The sequence below is a fragment of the Acomys minous genome, assembly GCF_964271855.1.
Source record: "Acomys minous genome assembly, chromosome: 14".
NCBI lineage: Eukaryota > Metazoa > Chordata > Mammalia > Rodentia > Muridae > Acomys > Acomys minous.
Window position 1 is genome coordinate 33,801,922 of NC_140496.1, and position 22,496 is coordinate 33,824,417.

The window sequence follows — 22,496 nt, forward strand, 5'->3', positions numbered from 1 at the left end:
TCATGCCTGATGACTCTAGCTTGTGACAAGTTGCATCACAAAACCAACCAACACAGCCTCCATTTAATCATAGGTTGAAACTAAGCTCATGTTCCCAGGTCCTAGGAGAGCTGTGGACTTCCCAATAGCTGACCAGATTTCACTCGTTTTCTTTGTAGCCCAGTGCTATGGACCAGCTCTGTCGGGGATAGGTCCTTGGGAATGGGAGGTCTTGAAGCACTGGTGAACAGAGATAGGCAAGTGACAAGCAGAGCAACTCAAAATTGAGTATGTGTCTGAGTGTATATTGCAGCTAAGCAGTCTAAGTTTTTAAACATCCTTTTCAAAAGCAGGGGGGCTTGTGGTTACATTTTCCCACAGAGCAGATTCAAGGAAGTCAGTGAGCAATCAGGCACACACAGTTCAGGTGAAGAATGCGAGGTTATTTTGTTGTTATCTTCTGAATTATAACTTTGAACGAAATACAGGGTACAGAACATACAGCAAAGATTCCACATGGGGATTTTGACATCCCAAATGTAGTGACTTTTTCTAACCACAGCTTATCTTACTCATCTTTTATTACTCAAAACATAATGCCTCCTGTTAATCAGAAAAAACCAAACGGGTATGATCGTTTAGACTGTAAACCTACATTTGGTTTCCGTTGACATAGATCACCTGCATAAGGAAAGCCCCTCTCCCTAAATCCTGATGGGTGGGAACTGTAGCTGTAACTTGCCTCAGATGATTATGGTTTTCAAGTGTAAAAGCTCTCTAACGTTCTGGCTCAGGGGCAGAGGTCTGTGTGTTGTAGTTCAGCTCCCATGTATGTTCAGTGGCCCTGATCAATCAGTAGTGCCTTGATTACTATACACTCTTGTGTGTTTCATTGACCTGGGGTGTGAGTTGTGTTGGATCTCAGTAGACCCCATAACACAAAGCCCTTACCTCATTCTTTCCATTCACAGAACTTCTCTCCAGTACAACTTCCTTCATGATGATGAGCACTATAGAAATGTACAGCAGCATCACCATGTAAATACTTTCATTGGGTTGTTCTTCCTTATGAATTCTTTCATGATGGAATGTACCAAAGCTTCATCATATTCATTGCACTCATCATGTTTCTCTCCTGTATGAATTCCTTCATGTTTTTGAAGATGCCTGCGACATGCAAAGGCTTTACTACATTGGTTACATTCATAGGGTTTCTCTCTAGTGTGTGTTCTTTCATGGATTCAGAGACTACTGTGACATGCAAAGGGTTTACTGCATTGATAGGGCTTTTCTCCAATATGTATTCTTTTATGCCTTTGAAAATGACAATGATATGACACATTGGATACCACATTGGATACTTTCACTGGGTTTCCCTCAGGTATGAGTTACTTTATGTATTTGGAGACTATTTTTTTTTCACTACACAGAACTTGAATGTGAAACTACATTAAACATACAAATGTACATTAAAGCTAATGGCAAAACAATGTGGGAGCTTAAGGAAAGATTTAATCAAAATGAATTTAGAAAACAATGATGCAAAGATGTAATTTTAAATATAGATTATGCAAAAATATGAAATTGCATTAATAACTTAAAATAGTTTTCAAAGCCTGCACTAGTGGGGAAAAGAGGCTATGATCTTAATGCCAGCATTAAGACAGACAGAAGCAGTGCAGAGCTGATGATGAACTCATTATTTACAGCAGGATGGCAACAACATTAATGCTGACTGCTGGACTGAAAGCTCTTGGCTAGAAGCAACAGAGAAAAATGTACCACCAACAGATTACTTTACAAAATAAAGGGTCACTTTAAGAAAGTAATTCCGCCAGAGGAATTAGGGCACTGAGAGTGTAAACATGTGAGCTGTACAACACCAAATACCAACCAATCCATTCATAGTACTAAATATACAAGGTCATCATGGTCTTTTAACACAGTCTTGTTTATAATAATTCAAACACAATCCTTACTATGCACGACATAAAATATATTACAAATATTTTTATTTTGAGATACAGGGCATATGTTTATGAATTATAAGACCTATATACAATGAAAGACATACCTACACAATCAAGTATCTTAATATGCTTTTTAAATGTAATGATCTGAGACTTTTCTGAATTGACCACATCAGTTTTCAAAATGTATTTGGAGATTATTATGATGTGCCAAGTCCTTATCACATTGGTTAGATTCATGGGATTTCTTTCCAGTATGTTTTCTCTCGTGCCTTTGACGATCAGTGTGATACAAAAAGGCTTTACCACATTGGTTATATTCATAGAGTTTCTCTCCAGTGTGTGTTATTTTATACCTTTGAAGATAACGGTACTGTGCAAAGGCTTTACCACATTGCTTCCATTCATAGGGTATCTCTCCAGTATGTGTTCTTATATAACTCCGAAGATAATGGTGCTGTGCTAAGGCTTTATCACATTGCTTCATTAATAGGGTTTCTCTCTACTGTGTGTTCTTTTATGTATTTGGAGGTTACTTAGATGTGCAAAGGCTTTACCACATTGGTTACATTGATAGGGTTTCTCTCCAGTGTGTGTTCTTTTATGTACTTGGAGATGACTGTAACATACAAAGGCTTTACCACATTGGTTACATTGATAGGGTTTCTCTCCAGTATGTGTTCTCTTATGAATTTGGAGACTATTGTGGTATGCAAAGACTTTACCACACTGGTTACATTCATAGAGTTTTTCTCCAGTGTGTGTTCTTTTATGAATTTGAAGATGACTACGCTGTGCAAAGGCTTTCTCACATAGCTTACATTCATAGAGTTTCTCTCCAGTATGTGTTCTTTCATGATTTTGAAGATGACTCAACTGTGCAAAGGCTTTAGCGCACTGCTTACACACATAGGGTTTTTCTCCAGTATGTGTTCTCTTATGGATTTGGAGACTATTGTGGTATGCAAAGGCTTTACCACATTGCTTACATTCATAGGGTTTCTCTCCACTGTGTGTTCTTTTATGTATTCGGAGAGTACCGTGATGTGCAAAAGCTTTACCACATTGCTTACATTCATAGGGTTTCTCTCCAGTATGTGTTCTTTCATGACTTTGAAGATGAATGTGCTGTGCAAAGGCTTTACCACATTGCTTACATTCATAGAGTTTCTCCCCAGTATGTGTTCTTTCATGATTTTTAAGATGATTGTGTTGGGGAAAGGCTTTACCACATTGCTTACATTCATAGGGTTTCTCTCCACTGTGTGTTCTTTTATGTGTTTGGAGATTACTATGCTGTGCAAAGGCTTTACCACATTGTTTACATTCATAGGGCTTCTCTCCACTGTGTGTTCTTTTATGCATTTGGAGACTATTGTGACGTGTAAAGGCTTTATCACACTGGGTACATTCATAGAGTTTCTCTCCAGTATCAACTTTTTCAAGTCTTTTAGGATGACTGTGATATGCAAAGGCTTTTTCTCCGATTTGATTTCTCTTGTTCCTGCAAAGATAATTGGCACATGTGAAAATTTATCACAATCATTACACTGATGAATCAGTTTTTCTCTATGAATTAATTTTACAGTCTGATCTAATGATAAAAAGGAATCAGATCTTATCACTTTGTTTACATTTATGGTGCTCCCCTTCTTTGTGGGTCGTTTTGAGACTTTGAAGATGACTGTGATGGTAAGAGCATTTATTACATGGTTCACGTTTGTAGAATCCTTATCCTAGAGGTTTTCATATACTTAAAGAAAATAAGAAGAACTCAGAGCTTTACCACACTGATTCCATTCATAAAATTCCCTAAGGTGTGAGTCATACATTTACAAGGTGAACCAGAACAAAAAGAATCTCCACATTCCTAATACTCATAGGGATGTGCTGCATCGTGAGTCTCTGGATGGTTCCAAGGAAGTTGGAAAACCAGTGAACTGAAAACTTGTATCACATTCAGAATGTCTACTCAAAAGTGGGGACTACTACATAGCTTCTGTTTGTTCTGGGCCACAGAGGTACAGTGCTTCTTTCAATATCGCTGTGCTCACATGGCCTGTATCCATTGTGACATAAGATATAGCTATTAAAAAAAGAATAACAAGTGAAAGGGCTCCACATTGCAGTCACACACTTTGATGTTTGTTCCTCATAGACGTGTGGTGTAGGGATTAAGGTTTCTCCACAACAACCTTCTTGACTCTCACAAACTGTCCCCTCACTAAACTGCTTTACTATGGACTATGTGCTTATTAGAAAGTGTTGAACATATACTTATCGCTTATCCCATAGGTGTACCTTCTGTGCACATTGAGATACATGCTACACATATAACATGCTATGACACTAAGGGAGCCAGGTGTGGTGGCACACACCTTTAATCCCAGCACTTGGGAGGCAGAGGCAGGCAGAGTGCTGTGAGTTCCAGGCTAGCTTGGTCTACAAAGTGAGTCTAGGACAGCCAAGGATACACAGAGAAACCCTCTTTCAAAAAACCAAAAATTAAAAAATAAAAAACATTAAAAAAAAAACCCTACACAGTGTTGTTCAACTTGAGTTACCATCTATGCTGCCTTCGTACCTGCAGTTTCCAGGGTAATGCGTAACTTCAGATGCTCTTGAATTGTCTCTGCTGTTTCCCGTCATATCCCCTCCACTGTTCACACAAGGAAAAGAGTTAGGATGACTTGTGATGTTGGCGATGAGTATACTGTGAAGACATGAGGACACTAGTATTCATCTCCACACTATGCTGTTTGACATTAATAGAGCATTTCAAAAACTACAACAACAACAACAAAACAAAGATGCTGATGAACATGGTTTTGTGGGAATGTATTCACCCCAATCCATATAAAGCAGTGCTTTCCTTTAAAATATGCAGGACGTGTTAAAATTTCTTGGGAGGCATATTCATATCAGCTTGCACATGAGATTTACCTTTCATACCTTCCAGATCTTTGACAATGTTCTTCAATAGTGTGGTTTTCCCAATTGTATCCTAAAACATAATACCAGAAAATATATGATATATCTTTGGAAATTAGGTCAAACTTACGATACTCCCTTCAGTGAATCTGACAACCATGCCTGACTTAATCACCTCATCCCTCCTCAGTTTCAATTCAAATTACAAAACAGCATCAATAGCAAAGAAACACTTGCCCTGGATTTTAAAAATTGAAAACAAAACTTTTGTCACAGTCTTACCTATAGTGGTGAGATTCCAATAGGTGTCCAGCATCACATCTTTGTAGAGATTCTTCTGGGAAGGATCCAGCAAAGCCCACTCTTCCCGAGTGATGTTCACATGCACATCATCCAAGTTCACTGCACCCTAAAATGTCCCAAACATGTGTACCACAGGAAGCATGATAGTGAGCACACTGGAAATGTATAATTCTCTGACATAGAATTCATATAATTCTGGGCATCTTCCACTTATTTCCTGACACAGAAGCTCTAATGTACTCACCAAGTCATGTTAGGCGACTTAGGTCACCTAGGAAAGTGAATAAGATTCTCCTCTATCATTTCTGAACTCTTTAAATAGGATATAGCCTTTCAAGAGAAATGCCAATTAACACATAAAAAAAGAGAGAGAGAGAGACAGAGAGAAACAGAGAGAGACAAGAGAGAGACAGAGAGACATGAGAATCACCAACAGTACTGCGCCCACATCAGAGAAACTGCATGAACAATTACTGAAGACAAAAACAAAACAAAACAAAAAAAGGACAAGCTGGTTGTACTGGCTCATCCCTTTAATAAGAGTACTCAGGAGGCAGAGGCAGGGTCATCTCATTTAGTTTGATGACAGACTGGTCTATGCCATGTCTGTCCCATGAGCTCAGGGACACACAGAGGTAGTTATTAAGACCTTGACCCATCTACAAAAATCAATGAATGAAACAGAAAGATCCCAGAAGACTTTACTGAAGTTCCTACAAAGAATTGCACACTCACTCTAGTTCTGTTTTCATCTTAAAGATTCCTGAAGTGCCCAGCTTAAACTGTAACATTGATAAGATCTTACTAACAGGAAATACATGTTACATATGGACAGATTTTTGGGAACCAGCCAAAGAAACTAATTCTCAGTACGCTCATTTTGTTTTCAGACTCTAACCATAAGGATGAGAGGCCTAGAGCATCTCCATGCCGCCCGCATTCTCTTGGAAACCCCCTACTGTAGATTCCCCTAGTTACAAGAAAAATGTTTCTTGGCCCAAACATTTAAGATAAAAATTGCCACATTGCCAGGCATGGTGGCACAAGCCTTTAATCCCAGCACTCGGGAAGCAGAGCCAGGCTGATTGCTGTGAGTTCGAGGCCAGCCTAGCCTACAAAGCAAGTCCAGGACAGCCAAGACTACACAGAGAAACTGTCTCAAAAAAACAAAAAAAAAATTGCTAAATTATGAGCACAGCCTTTAAGAGAAAGCTCACTTCCCTTCCCATGTGTTCCCTCTCTACTATAGCTTCTGCCTACATCCTGACCAAGCCTGGTACTCAAGGACAACTTCTCTATCTTGTTGGCAGGGCCAATCAGGCTCATGTTCCCAGGTCCAGAGGCCACTCCTATCCTGATTGATGGAAACTTCCTGGCTCAGCCCTTGAGTCAAAATATATTGGACAATGTTCTGGCTCCTCTTCCTACAGCTTTTTGTTCCCATCCTATAAAAATATTGTACAGTCTCTGTTCAAGGATGCAGTTCAGATCCCAATGTGGCCACCTCCCTGTGCTCAGGAAATAAAGGGTTCATTTTCAGTTGCTCTATCTAAAATGAGTTTTCTTGGCTTCCACCCCAAACACAACAAGATGAAAATATTAGCAATATAAATGTTGATTTCGGTTTTGTTCCTTTTTTTTCCCAAGACAGGTATTTTCTGTGTAGCCTTGACTGTCCTATTCTTCCTTTTTAGACCAGGCTGGCCTCAAACTCACAGCAATCCACCTGCCTCTGCCTCCTTGAGGGCTGGGACTAAAGGTGTGCTCCACCACACCTGGCTGCAAGGGTTGGTATTAAATGAGTAACAGGGGCAGGAGAGATGTCTCAGCAGTTCAGAGATCTTGATGATCTTGCAAATAATTAGCTTCAATGGCCACTACTTACATGGCTGCTCACAACTACCCATTATTCCAAGTTCACGAGTTTGAGACCACCTACTGACTACTGTGAAGTCCCGGCACATGGGGTGCACTGTAAACATGTTTTGGTTTTGATCCCAAGTGTGGGATGTGAAACTGCCTTGAGTGAGGGTGTTTGCTGTTTGTCTATTAGAAAAAGAACTGCCTTATGTGGGGAAATGTTCTTTGCCATTTGAAGAACATCCTGTATGGACTATGGGAGAGTAAATATAGTCCAAATACGAAAGATCAATTCCTTTTGCATCGCTTTATATTGCCTGGCTGCTCAGAGTTGCTCCTGCTTTGAGATGCTCTTAGAGAGATACAGTCCTGGGAACCCTTCCAGGCTTCTGCTGTTGCCATTGCACTCACGTTTGCTGAACTCTGGGTTTTATGTTTAAGGCATCAGCTGGAATCCTGATAACAAAGAGTGGAACCTCCCTCCAAGGAACTGAGTGTAAGAAGGTGACCTCCATAGTCCCTATCAGCCCTTTTCTCTCCTAATGTGAGTTGCTGTTTGAAAGGGTGAGAGAGGCATTAATGAGCCCCAAATAAAGTAGGATTTTAAAAAAATTATTAATTTATTATTATGAATACAGTGTTCTGCCTGAAGGTACACCTGCAGGACAGAAGCGAGCATTACATCACATTACAGATGGTTGTGAGCCAACCTGTGGGGCTGTAAATTTCACACGGCACTTTTAGAAGAGCAGGTGGTGCTCTTAACCACTGAGCCATCCCTCCAGCTCTAAAGCAGGCTTTAAAAAGATCAAAGCCTGCATTGCATAATCATGCTCATAGGCAAAGACTCATATTCAGTCAAAAAAAATTCAAGACAAACACAAAATGTAGGAAGAATGCCACATACCTGCAATCTAAAAACTCAGAAGGCTCAGGGAGTATTAATGTCAGGAATACATGCCATCCTGAGAAAGAGAATATATACAATCTGCCAAATTTCAATATCCAAGACATGGATGAAGGTCAGCACAACAGCATATGCTTGACAAGTACAAGACCCTACGTTCCAGGCACATCAGCCACTAATATAAAATGAAAACAAAACAAAAAGCCAGCAAAGTTGGCCTACATCTAATCCCAGCACTCTGGAGACAGAGTCAGGTGGACCTCTAAGCTGGAGGCCTGCCTGCTCTACATCACTACTTTCAAGGCAGCCAGATATATGGAGGAACTTTGTCTTAAAAAACAAAAACAACAAAACTAACATTAGAACAACATTCAGCTAGCAAAATAGCTTAGCACTGAACAGCAAATGCATCTCCTGTATTTTATGACATTTTGAAATAGAGTCTACAATGTTGAGGGTTTGAGAAGGAAACTAATAAGTTTCAACCACAACACAGTAGACACAAAGACAGGAAGTGGGGTGAGTCCACAGACACTCAAGTCACATCCCCAATAAGGAATCTAGAGAGGGTCCTACTACAAAAACTTCCATAAGCTCCTCCCAAAACCCACAAATCACAAACAAGTGTGCAAAGACATCATCCTTTCTGGGAGTGTTTGTGTTTTTATTCCATCGGACTCTTGTCACCTTGGGCTCATGGTCATCCCATGATGAAAATGCATTTAGTCAACTTCAATGATCTGAATAGTCTGCAACAGCCTGGACACTGTTCAAATGTCCAAAGTCTCTTCTGACTCTCAAGACAATCTCTTGATGGCCACATCTTGTCAATTCAGAAAACAAGCTATAACTTTCTAATCTTCACTAGCATAGGATAGCCCTACCCATTCAAAAGAGAGGAATGTGTGCTTAGTGAGGGAAGATAGGACCAAGGCGAGAAACCATGATAGAAGGCAAAAACAAATCCTCTAGCTCTGTCTCAGATACATGTGGCTTCAATTAGATGTCCCTACCCCTGAAACTTCTCACGCATCTCTCAGATTGGTTACTTCCACTCCCTACATGCATCTCTCCATGGCTGACTTCTCATACCTCAGTTAACTCAACATCTTGTGGTCTCCAAATACAACCCAGGCTTTTTTTTATCCTTATGCCTTCAGGCAATGAACTCTCACAGTCTCCTCACTGGGGCTATGACTCTGGAAATAGAGAGCAGGAATAGTGCTGAACTGAAACCACAGGGGAAGAAGCCTCTTCCTTCCAGGAACAGTATAGCATGGGTGGGTGGTGCTGTCAATTGGGCTTCTATATTGGGATGGCTCATAGCTTGCTTGGACCGCAGTTAAAGCAGGTTTTGTAGGAAGTTCCTTCCTGGAACTAGAAATAATGTGGCCTACCCTTCCTTTAATTCAAGACTTAAGAGGATCAAGTGTCACCCTTAGGGCATCTTCTTAGGCTTCCAATCCAGAGCAAGGGCCTGCTCTGAAATGGTGACCACCTCCTTGAAAGTTCCTGCCTCTGTTTCAGCATTGGACTGCATCTGATACTACCTACGGCTGTTTTTTCCCTACAAACCACAGACTTTGTGTTTATTTCTACACCATTTGTTACTTTTTTACCTTGTGGTCCTTAATGAGCCACTAGTAACACTCCCCCCAAAAGTCAATATTCCATCTAGGAAATCAGCCCATTATTTAAAAATTCTGCCCTACTCAATTTCTCAGGTTAGGAGAAGATTAAGAAAAAATTTGGACCAAAATATCACACAAATGACTACTAGCTACTTAATTATGGAGTCTATTTTCTACTGAAAACCTATGACCTGGACTTCCTCTGTCTGTATTGCTCTCAACACTCCTGATCTTCCACGTCCTACAAGAACAGCTGCTTAAACTCTGTAAACACATTTCTATGCCTTTTGCCAGCTCAAGTCCTGATGCTTTCCATATTCCCCCAAAAGAGACCATCACCACGTTCTATCCGGCAGCAGCATCACTATTTGTGTACCACTTTTTTAAAAAATAAGTTGCTACTCTGCTGCTGTGATTGAATCCTCTAACCTAAAGCAATGCATGTAACAAACGAGTTTTGGGGATGGTTCTGTCCAATCACAGCCCATTGTTTCGGGAGCTTAGGATACAAACTCATGCAAAAAGAAATGAAGTAAATAACTATGGGCAAACATGGCGTCCTCGCTTCCTCTCTTGCTTGGCCACTGTCCCATGCTCAGCCAGCTCCCTTATCCAGCCCACACCCACTTGCTTAGGGACATTGCCATTCTCATTGGAAGAGCCTCCCCACATCAATTGTGTTCATGAATCAATACAATTGTTGACTGACAGAGCAACCAGCCATACTGGTGGCGGCACCCCTTCAACCTATGAGTGTAGGCACTGAAATGTTGAGAAATGAAGCCAATTAGGACATACAGCAATAATATATCAGAAAGTGTTTAACCTCCTCAAAAACGTGTTAACCATATCAATTTTACTACCAATAAAGCAAACATTGATTATTTCAAAATCTAGCAAACACAGATGTGCCACAAAAAGAAGAAAGGGGAGGCTCTAAGATCAAGAAGAGAAAACTAAAACTGTTTCCCCACAGGAATTCTTCATCCCAACAAAAACTCAAGGAACTCATAACATAACATAATAAATCTTCAGAAGACAAAGATAGCTGAAGGTGCAAAGGAACAGTGATTCCCCAGATGCAATTGTGAGGCTTCCTCACTCTGTTTGTTAACCTAGGCCAATTATGTTTCCTGAGTCTTACTGCTGAATAAGCTCACCTGAAGAGACCCCATTAAGAGCAGTCATACTCTGAGAAAGCGCCAGATAACTTTCCAAAGTGGTTGTACTAGTTTGCATTCCCACCAGCAACAAAGGAGTGTTCCTCTCTCTCCACATCCTCGCCAACAAGTGGTGTCATCTGAGCTTTTTTTTTTTGTTTGTTTTTTTGTTTTTCAAGACAGGGTTTCTCTGTGTAGCCTTGGCTGTCCTGGACTCACTTTGTAGACCAGGCTGGCCTCGAACTCACAGTGATCCACCTGCCTCTGCCTCCCAAGTGCTGGGATTAAAGGCGTGCGCCACCATGCCCAGCGTCATCTGAGTTTTTGATCTTAGCCATTCTGATGGGTGTAAGATGGAATCAGTGTTGTTATGCTCTGCGTTTCTCTGATGACTAACGAGGATGAGCATTTCTTTAAGTGTTTCTCAGCCATTTGATATCCCTCTGTTGAGAATTCTCTGTTAAGTTCCAAGCCCCATTTAACAATTGCATGTTTGGCTTTGTGGTGTTTAATTTCTTGAGTTCTTTATATATTTTGGATATTAGACCTTTGTCAGATGCAGGGTTGTTGAAGATCTTTTCCCAGTCTGTAGGCTGTCGCTTTGTTCTACTGACAGTGTATCCTGCCTTACAGAAGCTTCTCAGCCTCATGAGGTCCCATTTATTAATTGCTGACATTAAGGCCTGGGCTGGAAAGCTATCTGGCGCTTTCTCAGAAAAATAGGAATAGGGCTTCCTCAAGACCCAGCTATCCGACTCCTTGGAATATACCCAGAAAATGCCCTACCACACAACAGGGACATATGCTCAACCATGTTCATAGCTGCTTTATACATAATAGCCAGAACATGGAAACAGCCTAAGTGTCTCTCAGTAGAAGAATGGATAAAGAAACTGTGGTACATTTACACTATGGAATACAACTCAGCTATTAAAAACAAGGAATTCCCGAAATTTGTGGACAAATGGATTGATCTAGAAATTATCATAATGAGTGAGTTCACCCAGAAGCAAAAAGAGACAAACGGTATATACTCACTTATATCAAGACACTAGTCCAAGGATACGTCCCATGAAAAACCTTACTTACCAGGAAAGTGGGTCAGAGGAGAGGACATCCTATTGAGACTTTAGGTGAGAGTAGCATGGAAGAATGGGGAAATAGTAGGATCCACAGGGTCCTGGAAATCTACAAGAAGAACTTTATGACAGGCAGATCTGGGTCCTGGGGACCTCCTCAAACTAAGGCACCAGCCAAGGAGAATATAGGCAGTAAACTTCGAACCCCTACCAAGACCTAGCCGACGAACAGGACATTCTCTACCGTTGAGTGCAGAGTGAGATCTGACTCTCACATGAACTCTGGTGGCCCATTTCTGACCACGTCCCCTGGATGGGGAGGCCTGGCGGCACCCAAAGGAATGATAGCAAGTTACCAAAAAGAGACTCGATATTCTAAGAGCATATATAGGGGGAGGAGGTCTCCCTCAATCACAGACATAGGGGAGGGGAGAAGGGGGTCAGTGGGAGGGAGGGAGGAATAGGAGGAAACAAGGGAAGGGTTAACAATCGAGATGTAATATGAATAAATTAATAATAAAAAAATTTTTAAAAAAAGAACAGTCAAACTCCATTTTGTTACAAGCAGCTAGACTTCCTTCTTAGCACACAGACCTCTACCCTGGTCCTGGGAGAATTCCCTGGACAGGGTCAGGCTCACCAAGAACTACTAATTACAAATAATGTTCCTACTCTAGGAAAAGTGTTTGTGCCTTCAGTGCTGGGAAAAGTCTCTGTAGCAGGTCAGCTTGACCACAAACTATGTTTATGTTCAGCACACTCTGAGGCCTTGTTAATCCACAGACATTCCCCAAGACCAACCCCAGGAACTGCATATAGGAGAGAAGAGAGGTAGATCTGCAGTAGGGAGAACTGAGCAGGAAGTTTGCTTAAGGGAAACCAAGCGTTGTTTGAACAACTAGCTAGAGGAACTAGTTGTTGAGATGGTGAGGAACGGAGGAAAAGGAAATACTCAGGCATAAGCGGTAGAAGCTGAAGGTCTTGAAGCCCAGGAGAACTTTTCTTCTGCCTCTCTATCTGTCTCTGTCTCCTTTGCTGTCTGTCTGACTTCTCTCACCTTGCTTGCTTGCTGTCCTGCTAACTATCTTCTTTCTTGCTGTTACCCATCTACCTATCCCTCTTGCCATTCCCTATCTATCCACTGTTCCCCACTCACTCTAGCTTACTTTCTCATGTCTCTTACTTGCTTGCCTTCTCTTGGGCCAACCCCAGAATTCTATTGAAATGAAGTTCAATTAATTTGTTGTTACAGATTACATCATGATTTTCCCCATCATTTACAATCACTAGGGTGATCAAAAATCAACAGGGTAACAAAGAAATTCAAAAGTTCTGTAAACTACAACAAAAATCAATCAATTTTCAAGCAATGGGTAGCATGACCTGATATTTATTTTTTAAATACACAGGAAAGTCTAATCATACATTTCCCCAGGCTACAGCCAATGTGTTTACAAGATACTCATAGCACCATCATACCTTGAGCTAAATATTATCGAAGGAAAAAGTTGACCTACTTCCAGTCTCAGACCAACAGCTGTGCTATCCAAGCCTAGGCTAACTGCCAAGGGGTCCTCTGTCGTAAAATATCTGTAAAGCATGATGACCCAAGCCCCCTTCTAGGGCTCTCAAAGCATATTCTAAACAAATATTTCTACAGGTAACAGTATCTAGCCAGGTACTGTTATGTCAAGGTCTTAACTTTCTTTCCTGCAGGTTCTGCTTGGGTGCTCACAGTCAGAGCAAAAAACTCTATCATTGTCTCAAGACTTTGACAAGATGCCCTTTCAACATTCTCTGTGGGAAAAAGTTTTCCCTGTATGAAATTGCTAGGGCCGAGGAATAAAGAGAAAAAACAGTTTTAGGAGACATAGCAGATTTCCAAACAGCTTTACACTTGGACCATAAATAATATTTAGGTACAGTAGTGATCAGCCAGAGATCCTTGGAACTTTGTCAATCAAAGCCTCAACAGCTGTTCTAAATGTCTAGATATCATGTTGGACCATCGGAGGACTCTGAAATTTTGGCAAGCAAATCCTCTATGACCTATCCTCCTGTCTGCCAAGACACTCTCAGAATACCCAGGGAGGAAACAGAAACCTGAAAACAATACTCCCACCTCTACAAGACAAACCCAGAAATTAACACCTACACCAATAATCACGTCAAACCCAGACTCCTAGATACCAGCATAGGAGCATAATCAATAACAGCCAGGAATTATGTCACCAACAAGGACAAGCTATCCTATCACAGCAGGTCCTGAATATCCCAACATAGCTGAAGGCACTAGAAAAAAACCTTCATAGAGGTCCTTAAAGGAAATGAATATACATCCCTTGGAGAGACCCAGAAAGCACCATCAAACAACTGGAGAAACCCAATACGCCCCTTAAATAAAGCCAAGATACACTAAACAACGCTTGAATGAAGACATAAAACAGTTCAAAAATCTAAAAATGGAAATAGAAACAATAAAGAAAGCTGAAAATGGGGGAATCCTGGAAATGAAAGTTTTAGGACTACAACAAGGAACTACAGTGGCAAGATTTCCTCACAGATTGTATATGAAAGGGAGAACCTCAGGCATTGATGATACAACAGAAAAAAATGGATACATCAGAAGAAAAACAAAAGGATAAAACCTAAGTTGCCTGGCACAAAACATCTGGGGACTCTGGGATCTTATGAGAAGACCAAAACTATGACTAACTGCAATAGAGGAAGGAGAAAAATACCACCTCAGAGGTCCAGAAAATAGTTTCAACAAATCTATAAAAAGAAAAATTTCCTAACTTAAAGAAGATGTCTATCAAGGCACAAGAAGCATGCAAAATAACAAATAGATTGGTCTGGAAAAGAAAGTCCCCTTGCCACATAGTAATAAAAACACTAGCCATGAGAAAGAATAAGAAAAGCTGCAACAGAAATTAAAACACAACAACCAAGTAACATATACAGGCTGACTTATTAGAATTGCATTTGTCTCTCAATGCAGACTCTAAAAGCAGAAGGGCTTGGACACATGTGCTGCAGGCTTTAAGAAACTACAGATGTCAACCCGGGTTACTATACAAGAAAAGTTTCAATCACCATAAATGGATAAAATGCGATATTCTCTGATAAAGTCACATTTTAACAATATTTATTTACAAATATAGCCTTACACAAGGTGCTAGAAGGAAAATTCCAACTCAAGGAGGTTAACTACACCCATGAAGACACAGGACATAAATAACCTCACATGAGCAAAACCAAAAGAACAGAAGGTGTACATACATGCCATACACTTGCGACATACACGTATATATATACACACTAACACACCACAACCACCACCACCACCAACAACAACAACAAAACATCAGGAATTAATAATAATTTTTCATTGATATCTGTCAAGGTCAATGACCTCAACTTACCAATAAAAAGACACCGGCTTCCAGAATGGATGCTAAAACAGAATCCATCCTTCTACTGCCTACAACAAATACAGTTCAACAGCAAGGACAGACATTGCCTCAAGGCAAAGAGCAGCAAAAAGAGATTCTGAGCAAATGGATCTAAAAACAAGCTAGTATGGCCACTTTAATATCTAAAAAATACACTTCAAACCAAAATTCGTTGAGATGGCGAAGGACAGTACGTATTCATCAAAAAAAGTGACTATGATACCTTTTAAATTCTTAACATCTATGTCCCAACACCAGAGCACCCAACACTGTAAAAGAAACTGAGGCTTAAATCACGACAGACCTTCATGCACTAATAGTGGGAGACTTCAGTATTTCACTCTTAACAAGAAACGGGTCCTTTCAGAAAAAACATCACCAACAGACACAAGAGAAAGCTTAGAAACTCATGGAAACTGAACAACTCTCCACAGAATGAAAAAAGGGTGAGGATAGCAGTGTGCAGGGTGTGGTGGTGCACGCCTGCAATTCCAGCACTCTGGGGGGCAGAGGCAGGAGGATCTCTGTGAGCTCCAGGCCAGCCTGATCTACAAAGTGAGTCCAGGACAGCCAGCGCTAACCAGAGAAACTCTGTCTCAGAAACAGAAAAAAAAAAGAAAAAAGAAGAAATGCAGTGTTAGTAAACAGGCAGCAATGGAGCCACCCCTAGAGACACTGATGACCATGGGAAAACGGAAAATACAAAGCCGCCCAGGAAGCATGTCTTCTGAAACAAGCCACCACCAGCAGGCAGGATTCAGGTCTATTAAAGCACGTGGGCACCTTGTGTGCATGCGTGTGCACTTTCTGCACAAGAGCAAGGTAGACCTGTAAAGGAAATTCCTCCCACTCCCTCCACACACACTTGTACACAAGGCCATGAGCATGCACTTTCTGCGCATGCGCTAAGTAAGCTTGTAGAGGGAATTCCTCCCATCCCCCAACCATTTCCTTCTCTAGTCAGTCTCCAAAGACTGTCTCTGTTTTCCCTTCCCCATTAAAAAAAAAAAAAACAAAACAAAACAAAACAAAACAAAACAAAAACAAAAAAAACTGAAGCCTGGCGTGGTGGCGCACGCCTTTAATCCCAGCACTCGGAAGGCAGAGGCAGGCGCATCGCTGTGAGTTCGAGGCCAGCCTGGTCTACAAAGTGAGTCCAGGACAGCCAAGGCTACACAGAGAAACCCTGTCTCGAAAAACCAAAAAAACTAAAAAAAACAAAAAACAAAAAACCTGTAGTATGGATCGGCCACGTGGCGTGATTTCTTTTTCAGCGTACAGCCCGGCTGTACACATGCTAACATAAAGACTATAGAAACCAATGACAATGACTCCTCAATATATGCAAACTAATAGAACACAATGAGCGGTCCAAATTCAGAGGCCACAGTCTGGTCCAAAGAGTGACTAGGACCACCCCAGGGAGGACCTGCCGCATCAGCTCCTGGGGCTCAATTCTCTGCTCCTCCTGGTTGTGGGCAGTGACCCTGTGCTCACCATGTCTCGGCTTCGAATTTAGCGGGAGCTCCCCTCACAGCACACAGCAGTTGCCCTCAGCACATCACACCGAAGCATTAAAGCCCGCTCAGCTACAGAGTGGAATCTGCAGCAGGGGACCAAGAATAACTCCCCTCCTCTTCCTGCTGACTGTTCTGACTCGTGGCTCTGATTGGCTAGTGTGTCTTGAGTGACATGAGCAGAAGGGAAGCCGCACAGTGGGTCTGGCACAGGCTTCGAGCCCAAGACCAGTCCTTTCCGGATCTGCAGAGCTTTTCATTTCCATAGCGCTTGTGCCTGTCCTCCTATACTCAACCCCTTTGTCTTCTCACCCTGCCCCAGGGAGGACCAGCCACTCCAGCTCCTGCTGCTCAGCTGCCTGCTCCTCCCTAGGTGTGCAGTGACCACGCCTTCAATGCCTTGGGACCATGGAGCTTGTCTCAGCTGCCCTCAAGGCCCTCAGCAGGCACTTGCCCTTCTTCCTCCTGGAAGCAAGGAAGATAACATGTATGGCCCATTACTCAGCTGCCATGGACTTATCCGTCGGGCCCACAACTGCCCACAGTATTAACACTTAAAGAGAGAGTTTAGGAAACAAGATTTTTATTTTGTGGCTTCATGCAGGGTTCAGGTAGCTACTTTTCACCTGGTACACATTGGGCAATACTGGGAGATTGTGGAAAGCAAAAAACAGATTTTGTGTGTGTGTGTGTGTGTGTGTGTGTGTGTGTGTGTGTGTGTGTGTAGATACATGTATAGGTAGGTCTATATATCTCCAGCACACACCAAAACAAAAACACAGCTGTTTTAGTGAAGGTTCTCTACATGAACAGAACTGATATAATGAATCTACATATGTAGAAAATGGATTTAAGGGCTCAGCAGTGGTGGCACAAGCCTTTAATCCCAGCGCTTGCAAGGCAGAGGCAGACAGATCTATGTGAGTTCAAGGCCAGCCTGGTCTACAGAGTGAGTTCCAGGGCAGCCAGAGCTAACACAAAGAGAAACCCTGTCTCTAAAAACAAAACAAAACAAACAAACAAACAAACAGAAAAGTGGATTTAATCCTGGCTGTGCTGCCACATGCCTTTAATCACTACACTCAGGAGGTAGAGGCAGATAGATCCTGGAGTTCAAGGCCAGCCTGGTCTACAGTGCGTCTTCAGAGTAGCTAACAGCCTGCCCAAGGTTAACAAGTTCTGCAGGCTGTACACACTTGCTAGATTTGCTAAGAGGATGGAAAGAAGTAAAGTAACTAAGAGAGGGCTTGCTCGCCCCTGGGGACTAATGGTTGCTACAGGAGCATCGGGAGGGAAATAACCACAGTGCGTGTCTTCTTATCTGATCATATGACCTCATCTGATGCTCTCTGGGATGGAGGCACAGCCAATTTCAAAACTATGATTCTGCAGTGAGTGAGACAGACCCATGTGTGGGCGCCCAGAGAAGAATGTCATGTATAGGACACATAGTTTGATCACACATGCCCTCAGGCCTGGAAAATGGAGGGAAAGGCAAACCTGTGTGAACCATGTTTGTGTGCACTGAAGTGCAGCTGAAGGACTGAGGCTCTGCACATGCTGGGTAAGATTAGAACTCTGAAACCCTGAGTCAGGAGGTGGGTCAGGAATCCACAGGCAGCTTCACCTTTGAGACCAGCTTACAATGTGAGATTCTGTCTCAAATAAACAAACAGACAAAAATCCAGGAAGATAATGCTTTAAAGAAAATGATACTTTATTTCCTGAGCCAAATATGAGGAACCAAGGCTCAAATAGTGAACATAGTGGAATAGTGAGTTTCCTTGTGGGAGATGCTGTGGGAACTTTTTAAAACAGAAGGAGAAGGGGGAGGAGGAGGAGGGGGAAGAGGAGGAGGAGGAGGAGGAGGAGGAGGAGAAGAAGAAGAAGAAGAAGAAGGAATAGAAGGATGACAACAACAACATCATAGTCAATCCATTTCTTAGTCCATTTGTGGCTCCAGGCTTCACACAACCATCTTATTTGACCGGACCTAAGTGAAGGCAGAGGACAATGCCTCTTCCAGATAAAAACCTCAAGACAAATACTACATCTCTGAAGAGCAGTGGAGGCCCAATTCAATGTGTCCTGAGTGTCCTGAGTGTCCTGAGTGAGGCTGGCCTGGCTTCCACAGTCCAGCAATTGCTGTGTCTCTTGCCTTTGTCTTCAGCTCTTAGTTGGCTTTCTCTCCTCACTGGTGGCTCCTGCTTCTTCCTGCATGGGAGCTTCAGGCAGAAGCAGACCAGTGGCCAGCTCCCTCCATTCTTTATGATAGATTTATTTTCATCTTTCAATGGTAAACAGAGTCCCAAAGAATAAGCAGGCAACCAAGCAGAGACCTGATGCTCAAGGACTCTCCTTCCTGGAGTGCACAGGTTGGGAATCAGGGCTCATCTGTCCCTGGATGCCCTTACTGACTCCAGCCTTTCAACCCTGTCCTAGGGTTAGGTGATGCTGATCTCAGATTAGTAAGAATGTAACCTCAGAGCTGTAGGGCTCTGCAGGTTAAGGTTGAAGTCTGGTCTTCTCTGGATATCTGATTGCGAGCTGGCTCTATGAAGAATGGACTCCCTTTCTCAGTGGGGGCCCTCACCCCACCTGATCTGGTGACCTCAGAATTTTGTAAGGAGCATCACATAGGAAATACAGGCCTGACCTTTCCTGATATCAAGCACAGGGAATTCAAGGAAGTACCCTACCCTGTGCTGAGCTCTGAGCCTCCAACAAATGGTCTTTAATTGTATCTAGGCACCAACCCCATCTCCTAACACCCATGATAATTAAATACTGCCTTCCTTCCTGTGATAAAGGCCCATGTTACTAAGACACAGTATAGTGCATCACTGTATTCTGGCACACTGAGCTCTAGCGAATCAGATACATTCACCCTCACTGCCCAGGGTTTATAACTTCCTAGTTCACAAGTAAAGTTGCCTTAGTCTCCTCACTTCATATGACTGTCTCAGACTCCTCATTCTGGGAAGGGCTTTTAGCTGCTTGCTGATGCTCAGAGTCACATGTTCCATTGGGGAAACCCAAGCACAACAACTGGGAGAGCACTGGAGGAGAGGCTGTCTTGTCCTGACGGCCAGTGGGTCACAGACATTACAGGTGTCCTTCTGAATCCCTTATCATGCCGGCCACAAAATGAACCAAAGAGCTGTGACATTTGTGGAGCACCCGTGTTCCCAGTCCCTCTTAAGACCAGTGGTCACATTCCAAAGAAGCTGGCTCAGTTTTCACATACCCCAGCTAGCTGTCTAAGTGACCTGAGTACTTTCTTTTCTCAAGGGAGAGTTTCTCTGTGTTGCCTTGGCTGTCCTGGACTTACTTTGTAGACGAGGCTGGCCTCGAACTCACAGAGATCTGCCTGCCTCTGCCTCTTGAGTGCTGGGATTAAAGGCGTGCGCCACCACCACCCCAACAGTTCTTATTTCTATGCACTTTAAACCTGATGTTTTAAGCCAGGCATGGTGGAGCACACCTCCAACCCCAGCACTTGGGAGGTAGAGGAGTGAGGGTCTCTGTGAGTTCCAGGCTGGCCTGGGCTACAAAGCAAGTTCCAGGATACTGGAGAAACCATGTCCCAGGGGAAAAACTTTTTAGAAAAAGAAGAAAAGAAATATTTTGAGGGTCAATGGTGGCATATAGCTTTAAAGCAAGCATTCAGGAGGCTGAGGCAGTTGCAGGAGGATCTCTGTGAGTTTGAAGCCAGCCTGGTCTTAGAAGTGAGTTGGAGAAAAGCTAGCAGAGAAAGCCTGTGCCAGGAGTGGGTGGGGGTAGGGAGGGGGGGGGCCTCCGGGGCATGTGGAACAACAACAACAAACAAACAAACAAACAAATAAATAAATAAAATAAAAAAAGAAAAAATCAGTAACAACAACCTATAAAACAATACAAAACAGCCACAAAGCCAATAATATAGTCACTTGCCCAAAATGAGTGTTGGGCCTTCAATCCACTGGGGCTCCAGCCAGCTCTTGAATTCCACCTCCAGCTGAGACACCATCACTTTCCCTGCTCACTCTCACTGTCCCACCCCTACCTCAGGACAATAGGCCTGTAGGGAGCCATGCTAATTTCTGTCCTGTTAGAAATCCCTTGCTTAGGCTGCATGCTGTGACCTTCCAGTTGCTGAGCTTTGCCAGAGGAGGGCTTGTGTTCTAGGCTATCCTTGGACTATTTCCTTTGAAAGAAGTAGGGAAGTCCCTACTGGGAACCTCCCAGAGGATCAAGGAAGTTGAGCTACTCAGAGAAGTAGGAAGTTCTTCTTCTTCTTTTTTTTTTTTTTTTTGGTTTTTTTGAGACAGGGTCTCTCTGTGTAGCCTTGGCTGTCCTGGACTCGCTTTGTAGACCAGGCTGGCCTCGAACTCACAGCGATCCGCCTGCCTCTGCCTCCCAAGTGCTGGGATTAAAGGCGTGCGCCACCAAGCCCGGCGAAGTAGGAAGTTCTTACAGGGAATTATTCAGGCCATTGTACTCTTGCCTGGGGCCTAGGGAGAGTGGGATTAGAATATATTCTTACTCATATGCCTTAAAGAGAGTCTTGATTAGAAATTTCCAGATCTGACACATTATGTCTCACATCTCTATACCCCACTTTCAATCCCCACTCCCTCTTTTATGTGAACCCTGGTTCAATTTGTCCCATGGGCTGAGACAAGTCATAGGTCTACTTAGCACAAGGCTTGTTGTGTCTTTCTTTCTCTAGTCCCCTGTCTCTAGTCTCTGCCTAGGTGCAGGCTGGCACCTCAGTGGATTCAAATCCTACCCTCACCTTGGGTAAGTGACTATGCCTCAGTGCCTCAGTTTCCACTTTTCTACTGTGGAAATAATAAACAGTCCTTACCTCACTGTAAGCACCTATGAGAGCTCTAACATCATGCCATCACAAGGGATATGCAGTGAGGATGCCACCAGAGGTGACTGTGTCAGCGCTAGGATTGGTTTTTGTAACCTGGTCACACTTCCCTTTTAGTTTTTCTGTAAGCAGGGTCTCCAAGCCCAGCTGTCACCACAGGGCAAGCTCTGAGAGCTGTGCATGCTCACGTAAACTGAGCAGGTGGCTGGGAGCTCCATGCTTGGCACCCCTTCTGCACTGTGTCCCTAGAACCCAAAGGATTCGGAAGCATGGGTGGGCAGGCTTCCTAGAACTTGTCCCAGATCCCGGAACAGACCCTTTCCCTCCAACCCTGTATGCTCATTCTAAGTTCTGGGAAAAAAGAGGGGGTTGGGAGGGCACGGGGATCTGTGCTGTCTGTGTCCCATGTGTACGTGCAGACTGAGGCTCAGGCTGTGGGACCCCTTCAGGTGGTGTCTCACCCGGGCAGACCTTTTGTTCTTCCCCCAATACCTTCCACCTACAAAGTCAGCTCTCCACACACTTCAAGCCATCCTGCCTCCTCCTAGCAGTCTACACTGCCTATCTCTTGCTGGTCTTCAAACACTACCTCTACCACCTACTGACTCTCCAGAGATGGTCACAGAGCCTGGGTCCCTACAAAGTGGGCAATGTTGTTCTGGACCCACCTCAGTGAAGCCACCTAGTGCAAGTGACCCCAGTTCTACCTGTTGCGCTCACTTGCTGTGCTGCAAGAAAATAGGGTGAAGTATGAACAGATACATCATGGCATGTTCCGAGGACCACAGATTGTCTAGAAGTTCTCAGTGTGGGCTTTCTGGAATAAGGTTGATTCTGCGTCCC

General features: G+C 43.0%; 1 protein-coding gene across 1 annotated transcript; it reads right to left on the minus strand.

Annotated features, from left to right (window-relative positions):
- Positions 1 to 1,974: 1,974 nt before the first annotated feature.
- Positions 1,975 to 16,881, minus strand: LOC311583840 (uncharacterized protein). The gene is made up of 5 exons (XM_084757758.1): positions 16,773 to 16,881; positions 5,163 to 5,289; positions 4,902 to 4,953; positions 4,534 to 4,662; positions 1,975 to 3,453 (listed from the first exon to the last, which is right to left on the minus strand). Exons 1-5 carry the CDS (start codon positions 16,773 to 16,775, stop codon positions 2,436 to 2,438), a joined length of 1,329 nt encoding a protein of 442 aa, XP_084613884.1. The 5' UTR covers positions 16,776 to 16,881; the 3' UTR covers positions 1,975 to 2,435.
- Between the last annotated feature and the right edge of the window lie 5,615 nt (positions 16,882 to 22,496).

Excerpts from the sequence above, each read along its gene's own strand:
- LOC311583840 (XM_084757758.1), bottom strand. Across the intron at positions 4,954-5,162 it reads TTGGAATCTCACCACTATAG|GATACAATTGGGAAAACCAC; the intron begins GTAAGACTGTGA and ends ATTATGTTTTAG. Across the intron at positions 4,663-4,901 it reads CATTGTCAAAGATCTGGAAG|TATACTCATCGCCAACATCA; the intron begins GTATGAAAGGTA and ends ATGTCTTCACAG.